The 12,017-nt window shown below is 39.9% G+C and overlaps 1 protein-coding gene across 1 annotated transcript in view; it reads left to right on the forward strand.

Annotated features, from left to right (window-relative positions):
• The window catches only part of FNIP1 (folliculin interacting protein 1), a gene marked incomplete at its 5' end in the record, with an annotated part of 52,914 nt that overhangs the window by 19,387 nt on the left and 21,510 nt on the right, over positions 1-12,017 (forward strand). Inside the window, 5 exons of the mRNA XM_029284546.1 lie at positions 6,547-6,630; positions 7,484-7,555; positions 8,222-8,357; positions 9,505-9,706; positions 11,787-11,872. Of these exons, the coding sequence (XP_029140379.1) occupies positions 6,547-6,630; positions 7,484-7,555; positions 8,222-8,357; positions 9,505-9,706; positions 11,787-11,872 (580 nt within the window). The remainder of the gene's footprint in view (positions 1-6,546; positions 6,631-7,483; positions 7,556-8,221; positions 8,358-9,504; positions 9,707-11,786; positions 11,873-12,017) is intronic.

Below are 12,017 nucleotides of genomic sequence, written 5' to 3' on the forward strand. Positions count from 1 at the left end.
CAAGAGACTGAACCGAATCCAAAAAGAAGTGTGATGCTGCCCAGCCCCCAGTTTGCCTGGTTTTAGCAGGCAGCGGGGTGCTCTCCTCACAGTGCCGAGAGATTGAGCTGGGCGGTGCGAAGCTCGTCAGCTTTACACCTTGCTGCCTGCTGAAACTGGGCAGGCTGGGAGCTAGGCAGCATTGTACTTCTCATCAGATTCGTGCCACCTGGCTCAGCTCTTGGTGCTGTGAGGAGAGCGCCTCGCTGCCTGCCAAAACCGGGCAGGCTGGGAGCTGGGTGGCCTCGCGCTTCTTTTTAGATTTGCACCGCCCGGCTCAGCCTCTCAGCGCTGTGAGTAGAGTGGCCCGCTACCTGCCAAAACCCCTCCCCTGGAGCCCATCAAGCCGGATATGTGAAGTAGGCGAGGGCTATTTGCTGGCCACTTCTAGGCGATGGTGCATTTCTTCATTCCTCACAAAGGGTGGCACTTCCCCAGCATGCACCCAGGGCGCGGGGCCGATGCGGTAGGGACTGGTTCCTCGCTGTTTTCAGATGGTTTTGTGGAGCTAAGACCGAATGCGTTTCAGCATAGATGGCCACCACAAAATTGTACATTGGCTCCCGGCCGGCCTGGGCCAGGGTCAAGGCAGCGGGGACTGTTCCCTCACTGTTTCCAGGATGGCTTCGCGGGCCATATGAAACCACTTCGCGGGCCGCTTCTGGCCCGTGGGCCTTGTGTTTGACATGTCTGCCATAGATGGTGAAAGGATAGTCATGTACCATGTTTGCCTGAAAATAAGACCCAATTGGAAAATAAGCCCTAGCATGATTTTTCACGATGCTCATAATATAAGCCCTACCCCAACCTTGGCTCTTTTATAACTTGTGGACTGGCTGAGGAATTCTGGGAGTTGATGTCCACGAGTCATAAAAGAGCCAAGGTTGCCTACCCCTGCCCTACCCCCAAAGATAAACCCCAGTTAAGTTCATCAGCCAGATGGACGCATTTAGTACCATATTTCCCCAAATATAAGACCTAACTGGAAAATAAGCCCAAATGTGTCTTTTGAAGCAAAAATTAATATAAGACCTGGTCTTATTTTCCGGGAGCCCCAATAAAGAAAAAGTCTTCAGAAAAAGATGCTATGGGACATGGGACAATTCCCTTCAAAGTTTGCATAATAAGTAGCAACTATTAATTAAAATTGTGCCAGCTGCATTCATCAGTTGAACCTTCTGGGCCTTGCAGCAACCCCAACAAGCGGATGTAGGGGTGTGTGTGTGTGTGTGTGGATCAAGACTGTCAATCTCCTGAAAGGACTGCAGCGATAACTCAGTTTCCACTGATAAAAGTTATCTTGGCTGACCTTGGTTGTCACCACAGCCCGGCAGAGACAATGATGGATCTATTGATCCATGAATATGTTTCATATGCCATATGCATGACATAACTCATGTCAGCTGCTTTGGACCCATGACAGCAGGAGGAAGAAAATTAACAAGAAGACTGGCTTGTTCTTCCCAAAGTTTTTAAGTTGAATTGGGAGACAGTCACGCCAAACTCAGAGGTTCCCCCACTTTGTACCCTGCTGCAAGCCTCCCGTGCCCCTACAAATATTGCTCTTCAGAATTCAAGGAGCCTTTGTAATGTTGCTTAATTGTTCAGAGGAGCTACAGAAATTCTGCAGGGTACCTTGCATTTCCACTTTCGATTTAATTGCCCTTTATTTTTAAGTATTACCTAGAAAATGTGAAGAGAGTCAGTTTGGTGTAGCGGTTTAAGGCGTCAGGCTAGAAACCAGGAGACGGTGAGTTTTTATTCCTGCTTTAGGCACAAAGCCAGATGGTAACTTTGCCCCAGTCATTCTCTTTTAGCCCTGCAAAGAAGGCAAGGCAAAATATCCAAAATATTTGCCAAGACAATTGCAGAGACTTGCCCAGACAATTGCCAGAAATCAAGACTGACTCAAAGGCGTGCATGCACAAACACACACACACACACACACACAAAGAGGAAATGAAAAGAATGAGCTTTATTAACCATGATTATGTTTACTGGGGGTTTTGGCTGCCGTTTGCTGCCTTTACTCATACAGCTGTTCCTCAGCAGCCTAATTAATCTTCAATAATAGCGCTCTGCCAAGAAGTAAAACAATATGATGATCCACACAAAATCCTTTCCTTTTCCTATAAGGCATATCATTTATATTTGTTACCTAAGGCACCATCTGTTTGAGCAGAATGATTTCAGACTAAGCACCCACAGTTTATGTAGTTAGTTGCTTATTGTTTAAAATGAATTATTTGGCTTTGTAGTACCAAACCCATAGGTTGGCTGAAAGATCAATACATACTGAACTTATATATTGGGATTGCTTCATCCTTGGATGAATGATCCCCTCAACACCCTTTTAATCCATTTATTTAATCAATATCACTCCCCTTTTAGAAACCGACTTGATTTTAATAGAAAGCGAAAGATCAAGAACATAAAACAAAACAATTTATTTTTACTTGTGGAACCCTATTGCTTTCATGTACATCTTGAAATAACTGAAGTATAATTTTCTGATCCCTTCAAGCTACAACATACACGTTCATCTTAACTGTTGCTGTCCTTCCTCTCTGTCCTTTACTAAATTTAAACTTCCCCACCAGAGAATGGCTGATCACAATGGACAAGGGTTGCAATTCTGATTTAAAGTGTAATTGCAAGTTTTATGTTCAAATGTGTTGGTATTGAGGGCAATGGCATGGAAGGGAAGCTTTGTAGGCACTGTATACAAGGAAAAACGTCAGTGTGGTAGGATTTACAAGTATAATCTAGATTTATAAAATGAGTGTTAAACTATAATTACATAATGTAAAAGTAGCATAATTGAAGCTGCTAGGTATTGTATTCCTTAATGCTGCTTACTTATCTAGTCCAGTTTAAGAGTTGTTGACTTAACAGTTATGTAAGTTTATAATATCAAAAGGAAATGGAAAATGAATGGCTAGTAAAAAATACCTGATTGAATTACAGGTAATCCTTGACTTATGATTACAATTGGGACCAGGATCTTGGATGTTGTGCAATGCAGTCATTAAGTGAAACACACACAACTGTTTCTTTCAACAACTGTGATTCTGGGACTTCTGGTTCTGGTCTTTAAGCCATCTCATGAGTTAAGTGGATGAAGTTCCAGGGAAGGAATGTGGAGTGTCTCAGGTGGGGGGAGACCCCAGAGGTTCTACTCAGGAGCTGAAAACCCCCTACCAAAATCCAAGCAGCATTTTCAGCACCTGAATAAAGAGACACTTGTGTGTGGCTTAGGCTGAATCTCCCAGGGCTTCCCCCACACACCTGAGACATTCCACACCTATGCTGCCTCTCCACTTTCTGCTTGGATTTTGGCTCCCTCTTCTCTCTGGGGGTTGCCTAAAAGAGCTGCCTGCTAAAGGATTTCAGCTCCCTTCTATGCACAGAAGGGAACTCCTTTGGTGGGGTGCAGGAATGGAGCTAATTTTTTTAGAATTTCAACTCTGTTTTTGCACCCTGCTGCAGGAATTCAACTCCTTCACTGCATGGAAGGGAATTCCTTTGACAAGGTGCAAAAATGGAGCTGAAATTCTGAAGAATCTTTAGGATTTCAGCTCCATTTCTGCGCCCAATCAAATGAGTTCAGTTTCTCTCTGCAAGCAATCTTTCAGCCAGCCTCCAGAGATGAGAGGAACTCATCTTGGGGGGGGGGGCAGCAGCTGGCACCCTTTCCTGCCAGCTTTCCCATTGATTATTTGGGGAGGCCATCAGAGAAGATAGCAAATGCTGATCACATGATCATGGGGTGCTTGGCAACCAGTCATAAGTGCAAATAGGTTGCCAAGATTGTAATCATGTGATTGTGGGGGGTGGGGTGTCAAAATATTGGAATAAGCAGTAAAGTACCCTTTTTGAGACTGCTGTAATTCTGGACCTTCATTAAACAATAGTAGCATGTCTAAGATTACCTATATATACACACTGCAATAATTAGTCTCCTGAATAAAGGAAATAGCTTCTTGCTAACCATTGAACTTACTTAATAATAGCCCATTTATATGTATTTTTAAAACCTAAAGAGAAAAGTACTGATTTTACTTCTATACATCACTTGATACAGTATATTAAGAAAGATAATTATTTTTCTATAATTTTGCATATAAAAAAACCTTATAAACCTAGATTAATGCATAATCTGCTCATCAATATTTGTTTACAGTCCATGCTTCAGAGTTAGGCAGTGCAAAAATGAGTTAATCTGTAACCAGAGCATTTATAGAAGCTAAATCAAATAGAAAGAATACTTATGACTCATTGATTCTTGCTAATTCTTGGATTTTTAGAAGATTATTGTGTGCTTTTGTATATGGGCTAGCCAACCTTTTCCAGCCCATTTCTTTCCTGGTGGAACACTTAGTACTTCTGCTTACCATTTTTTGAAGCAACTAGAAAAGAATTTTTCTCACTGTGCAGCTGTCTGAATATTAAAATCCATGACTACATACACACAGTGAAGAGAAGCCCTGGGTTCAATAGTCATCACTCTATTATTAAATGGAGGTAGTCCTTTATATTCATGACTGTAATGGAATCTGGAATTTCTGTCATAAGTAATGATGGTCATAAGTTGAGGCATGAATGTGACCAGCCCATATATATTATGTTATTATTAATTATCAATATAGTTATGTAATGTTAAGTCACCAATAAGTATGGCTGTTTTTTGCTGGAAACTAGCCGAAAATACCAGAAACTGACAAAAGGTATCGTATATTGTGGTCACATGACCACAAAATGCTTCAACCAGCTGTAAAGGTGAGCAAGTTGACAAGCACATGTGGTCTGTGTAGTCTTCAGAATTCTGGAAATGAGTCATATATATAGCTTGGGGGGGGTGCATCGTAATTTTGAACGGTCACTAAGTGAACAGTCATAAGTTGAGGACTACCTGTACTATTAATGATTTACACCTGAAGCCTGTGATCAAAGGATACCATTCTTGTTTTCTTTTGGCAGAAGAGAAGGCACAAGGAATGTTTTTCTTTCATTCAATATTTTTTATTTCTTTTGCAAGAGGAAAAAAATAAATTTCACACACAGGACCAGAATATTCCAGGCCCCGCATGCAGTATTAGCTTCCATTTGCTGTGGTGAAAATATTATGACATTTTTTGGTTAGAAACAACATGTGAATGTGAAATTCTTTGCATAAGAGAGATAAAGGTCTCCTTTCATTTCATTTTCCAGTAATAAATCAATCGTGCAAGGATTTGGATTAGGCTAAGAAAAGAATTCCCTGTCATTCATTAAAGCTGGAAAATTGGGTTGAACTGAGACTTTGGGGTAGGGGATATGTCAAAGGATGTAGAATGGTGCCCTAGGGCTTTTGTCTTTCTTTCTGCCAACTCCGGCTCCATTGCCATGGAAATGGTGAGAGGGCAGTAAGGCCACTCTTTTTAGAAGGCTACAATGTGGGCTGAGGGACAATATGTCCCAGTGATTTGCCTCCCTCATGTCGTGTTTCATATGTGGAAGTTATGTGTGTGGATGCACAAGTACGCAAATTACAGATAGCCCTCAACTTACGACCACAGTTGAGCCCAAAATTTAAGTGAGATATTTTTTGAGTTTTGGCCCATTTTATGACCTTTCTTGCCACATTTGTTAAGTGAATCACTGCACCGTTGTTAAGTGAATCTCGCTTTCCCTTTGACTATACTTGTCAGAATGTCACAAAAGGTGGATCACATGATCCCAGGACACAGCAACCGTCATAAATATGAGTGGGTTGCCAAGCGTCTATATTTTGATCATGTAACCATGCGGATGCTGCAATGGTTGTAAGTGTGAAAAATGATCAAGAGTCACTTTTTTCAGTGCCGTCGTAACTTCCAACGGTCACTAAATGAACTATTGTAAATCGAGGACTACCTGTAGTTCCTTTAAAAGATTTTAATCTCCAGACTACTTTCAAAATAGATTATTTATGGGTTTACTGTGGGGATTTGTGAATTGAGACAATGGTGGGGGGAGGGGAAGAATTCTGAACTTTACAAAGAGGATTTTATTTAAATAAGGTTTATTCTCTGCACAGGTACATATAAACATTTAAAGCAAAAGGCATCCCTTCAGCCCAGATAACAAGAAAATAGCTGCTTTGGTAGTTAAAGAGAATTTTTCTATGTTTATAAAATTATTAGGTGCTTGATGTATCATCAAACTAATATAAGTCCTTTACAAGTATGCAAAAAATCAAGAATGTCTACATGTGGACTCGTGTTGTAACTAGTAATTATTTGAAGCTTTTACCTCATGTATTGATTTATTCAGAATGAAAAAAAAGAAACCTCCTGCATTAACACTGATATGTAAATCTGGGAAGGCAGTGCAGTCTGAAGTCCTGTACTGTATTCAAGTGTAAAAGGTGTGGGTTTTGCTGTGTTCCTGGGTCTGCATTTGTGTTGGCTTACGTCTTCCCTTCCCCCTCTGTTCTGCTTTACTAACCTCATTTCTCTCATGTGTATTTTACATTTTGCCATGTAGGTTTCTCACAGCTTTGCAGCCCTAGGCGGGCATTCTCTGAACAAGGTCCGCTCCGCCTGATCCGGAGCGCCTCTTTCTTTGCAGGTTTGCTATGTGCTGTGTGGATAGTCTAGTTGGTTTGACAGAACTGAGTGGATCTGTAGTTTGGCCTTGGAAATAAGACCCTTACTCACTTCCAAAAGTGAAACCACTATCTTTAATTCACGTCAAACTGAGGCAATCATTTGGGTTTGGAAATCCCTAACAACATAGGGATTATTCGTTACCTTCCGCAGGACTGAATTAATCCTAATGATAAAAACATGTTGTTTCACCATTTGCCTAAACCTGAACTAAGCTTCTCCTGTTTGGCTTTCCATTATCCAAGTTTTATTTCCATGGCTGATTTAGATTTTTCTTTTCGTGGATCTGCAAATCTATGATTTCTGAAATAATTATGGTCAAGAAACTTTTGATTTGGCAGATTGGAGTTCTAGCTTCTGCTTAGAATTTCACCTCTTGTTTAATAAGAATTGGCTGCAAATGCAGATAGTGTCATGCTTAGTTGAAGAAGCAAATAGAAATGCAAATCCAGATCTGATGCATCATAGAGCACCCATCATATAGTGCTTGTCATACTCTTCTTTTTATTTTAGCACTGCTTATAGCTTGGTACCAAGTGCTTTTGCTCCATGGCTAACCTTCCTTTTTTTGATAATATTTCATTTCTGTTGAAATGAAGAGGTCAACTGCAAATACTGCCTGAACCTTTGTAGATGCTACTGTGTATGACTAGATCTGCTTTGCAGCCTTCCTTGGTGATGGGTATGCCTTGCTGTTATTTTCAAAGTTCTAAATGAAGTCACCAATGAGCATGATTATTTGATAAATTAAATGGAGCATGAGATGGTGACAAGGTTTTATGAATTTGGTTTAATGGGTGGTCTTCTCTACACAGTTCACAGCAACCCTATGGACATGCCTGGCAGAGAGCTGAATGAAGACAGAGACAGCGGAATTGCAAGATCTGGTAATGTTGTTTATTAGTAATGTAAGGGCCAGGATTTTCTTTACTGTATATTTATTTTGTCATTGTATATCTTTTTGGTTGTATTACTAAGGCTTAATGTGTTTTTTTTCTGGTGCAATACTGAACCTAGCCAATTCTTCTTTCATTAATGGTAAGCAAACCATGGCTTAGCAAAATATTCCTTGCTAGTTCAATAGAAGCATAAAATGTATTAGGCATTCTTAAGATTAACTCGCCAAATAGTTTGCTGGATGCTGCAGCTTGAAAAGACTCAATCTTGTTTTAACAGAAATAAATATTCTATTAAAAACGATATCACTATGTGGTTAGATAATTTCAAGAAATATGTTTGACAGTGGAGGCAGATGCTAAAAAAACAGTTCTTCCAGTGCATCCTGTGCATATCAGTGTATAGACAGGATGCAAAAAAAAAAAAAAAGATAATATGGATGGGAGTCTATATCGGATATCTGAGTTACTTTATAGTCTCTTTTACAGAAGAAGAAACCTATAGAAGACGAAGAAAAATATAATTACTACAGAAAGGAGAAAGCCTTTTAAGCAATAATTGTTACATATGTTCAGATTTTGCTTCTCACATTCACAAAATAAAAATGAATGAAATGTTTTTTTAAATGCATTTTCTCTTTTTTGTTATTGTTGCAGCATCTCTTAGCAGCCTGCTTATCACTCCTTTTCCATCTCCGAGTTCTTCACTGAACAGAAGCTGTGCTAGCAGTTACCAACGGCGCTGGCGTCGCAGTCAGACAACAAGCTTGGAGAATGGAGTCTTCCCTAGATGGTGAGCAGACTGTGGAAATGCTATTTGAATTTCCACATTGATGTGTCTAGGTGTAATTGGCTGACTGCCTGGAATCCTAACATGTTTTAGGATAATGGTGCGAGCATAGAACATAGCTTGATGTTCATTTTATGTTGTGGGTTTCCCTTGTGCATTAGAGTTATGTACCTAATCATTTGAAACACAATTACCCCAGTCGCTTTGCTCCATATTATTTCCCAGTATCTAAATGACTCCTTTTAATTCAGTGGAGTTTACGTCTCCCACTCCCAACTTATTTTATTTCAAAAGTATGAAAGGAAATTAGAGCTTACTGTATCCCTGTTTTATGGGACATTCATGTTGTGATAGACTATAGGCCTATTGCAACATAAAGTTTCATGAAGATATGGGTTAAGGAGGGGCAAAGAGACAAAAAGCACAGGTAGGAAATGGAGGAGACTGGCAAAGGTACCTGTGAGAAAGCTGGCACCGCAAGATAGCTTCCAAATATTGTGAAATTATCATTCTACTATATTTATTACTGGGTCAGCTCCACCTCCATTACTGTGAGCAGTTCCAAGCACTAAAAGAAGGAATTGGAGAAAATGGAACTGTTTCTTAAAAGAATAACAAAGTCAATGGAAATTTAAGTCCCGTGAAGAAAAATGAAAAGAACTGGGAATGTTTAGCTTTGAGAAGATGAAAAAAATGTGATGGGATATTTCAAATTCCTGAAATGATGTAACAGAGAACGCAGCTTCTATTCGGAATGACACATTTAAAATGACAACATATTTCAGCTGAATGTTGTGGAAAATTTACCTGCAAGAGCTGTTTTCAGGATATGTTTAGAGGTTGGACTGTTGTGATTATTTGAATTGGATTTCTGTTCACAGCAGTTGCGACTGGTGACTTAAATAGTTCTCCACAATCCTACAATATTTAGAACTCTGGGCATTAATAGCAGATGCCCCAAACAACCTATCTAAATGTCAGCATGCTGGATTTTGATGATGAGACTAAGGTCTAGTATTAACTTCAGATTATTATCATTTTAAAAAAAAGTCAAGCGAGGTGGTTATTTTACTGTATCAAAGTTCTACTTGCAATATAGTTGGAAACATTTCAAATGATTTACAGTTCTACGTTTTTGGTTCTTATAAAGGTCGGTGGAAGAAAGCTTTAACTTGTCAGATGACAACTCCAGCCCAAACCCAGGAATTGTCAGGAAAAAGAAGATAGCAATTGGGGTGATATTCTCACTTTCAAAGGACGAAGAAGAAAATAGCAAATTTAATGAGTTCTTTTTCTCACACTTCCCTCTTTTTGAGAGCCATATGAATAAGCTGAAGAGCGCAATAGAACAGGTAAATACTATCATCACCTATACATACTTTTAATTTATTTGCTAATTAAACTGGAATACGGTGTTTCCAGTTTAATTTGCAAGGTTGAGACTCGTCAGAATTTATTTAGAGGCATTAGACCAGTGCATCTCAACCTTCACAACATTATAAAGTGTGGATTTAAACATACTGGCTGGACAATTCCGGGACTTCGAAGTCCACATATCTTTAAGTCGCCAAGTTTGAGAAAAACTGTGTTAGATCAAACTGGCAATGCACATGCAGACTCCATAATGCTAACATTGGGAACTGGTCTTATTTCAGGATAATGCATAAAGATCTTGAGATCACTCTTAAGTAGTCAAGAAGGAAAAGCTGTGCTGACCTGATTTTTGAGTTACATGGTTTAATAACTATGACTATGGCTGTCTGAGTTAAATTCCTCTGCTCAATTATCTTACCAAGGCTGTTTGGGTTCCCTTTGAAAGCTATTTACATCCAAAGAACAGGCATATTAATTATAGTCATTGCCATTGAAAAAGACAGGTGTCTTTGGGTACATACATTAGCATATTCTCCGCACCCTGCAACCCTTCCATGAACCTGTGTTGCATGTCCTCCTCTATATCTAGGGGCCAACCAGTGGCTGACTCAGGCCAAAGACAGATCTAGGTTTGCTGGTACTCAAATGGTGGGTACTATTTTTCTGGGACCCAAGTCACTCGATGCAGACAGTGTGGGGTGCATTGATGTGAGTGGAAGAGCTACCTTGCCACACCATATTCTGCCTCAGTGATCTGGTGTCTTTTGTGGACTCTTTCACTGTGATCCTGGACTGCCTCCCTTGCCTCTAGTCCCTGACCACTATGACCCCACTGCCCATTCTTGTTTGAGCTGTGTGGGGAGGCTTGTAATTTAGAGACACTCCCCCCCTCTTTTTTAAATGATAGGGCACATCAGCAGCAGCCCATTTGAAATAATCACAAAAAGCCTTTGAAGAGCAGTCAGTGTGCCAGTTGGCAATATCCTTGAGTGAGGCAGATGACATCAGTCTCGGTTCAGAAACCAATTGCAGTCTTGCTTTGGTATCCACTACAGATACACAGTCAGCATCACTGGGTACACTGACTATGAGTGCATAGCACCTGGTAGACAAAGGCTGCCAAATTTAGGGTGGGTTGGATTCCAGCTAGCTCTGACATGGAACAAGAGCATGGCTGTTGGAATTGGCCTTAGTGAGTTGAAGGAAGGGTCCTGCCATTCTCTTTCCTCTGCATAAATGAAAATTATACAAAATCCACAGCTGTGGGAACTGACTTCTGCTTTCAAAATAAGATTTCCTCTTCCTTGAACCCATGACCTCCTCTTATATCTTCTGCATAGAAATCCCTCAGGCTTTAGGGTGAATTCTAAGGCTGTAAAATAGACAATAGATAGATAGATGACTAGATCTATTAAGCTCCTGCACCCTATTTTAGTGGCAGAAAGTGCCCTGTGTTGCAGTCCTGTATGAATACAGTCCATTGTGCACATTCCTGCTTGCACAAAGCCACAGAGAGCTTAAATCAGATATGGAAATATCTATGTGATAGTGGGGAGCACATGATGGAACACCATGTGAATTCTGAATTGGGTCCTAGTCACTTGCTTCAAAGAGATAAAGAGGTGAGAACAATGGATCCGATTACTTCAGGATTATAACTCACATTAACTTGCATTCTGCCCTTTGTTCAGAGAACAAATCCTACCTCTCTTACAATGAATTATATTTACTATTGGGTGTAGGTAATTAGTTGAAGGATTTGCTTGAATGTGGAATTTGCTCTTGCAGTGTGGGAAAACGTAGGGCTTTTTATAGCCTCTTGCAAGCAAGGGTGTAGAAAAAAGGGACAGGGTAAATACTTGTTCTTCATATACTGTATCTCTATCTTGATATGAAACTTATCAAGGGACAATATTTATTGCATTAAAAAAAAGTCCATACATAGACATAACAAAAAAAAGAAACTCAGCCTCTGTTTGCCTGTTCAAGTCCACTTTAGATAAAACATATCATATGACGGAGTTTTGTCTGATATTAGTTTAAACATTTTTTTTCAAGGCTATGAAAACGAGCCGTCGGTCAGCTGATGCCAGCCAACGGAGTTTGGCATATAACAGGATTGTGGATGCCTTAAATGAATTCAGGTGAGTTTGTTTACCGTTTTTCAGTTCTAACAAGTGTTTAAATGTTTCTGGTAACATATGTATAATGCGGGAAATAAACTCTCAATTCACATTATTCTTTGATGAAGAGCAGTAATTAAACCATCATCAGTTTTTGTTTAGAACA

This window comes from Protobothrops mucrosquamatus, unplaced genomic scaffold, assembly GCF_001527695.2.
Source record: "Protobothrops mucrosquamatus isolate PMUCROS unplaced genomic scaffold, P.Mucros_1.0 scaffold709, whole genome shotgun sequence".
In the NCBI taxonomy this organism is placed as follows: domain Eukaryota; kingdom Metazoa; phylum Chordata; class Lepidosauria; order Squamata; family Viperidae; genus Protobothrops; species Protobothrops mucrosquamatus.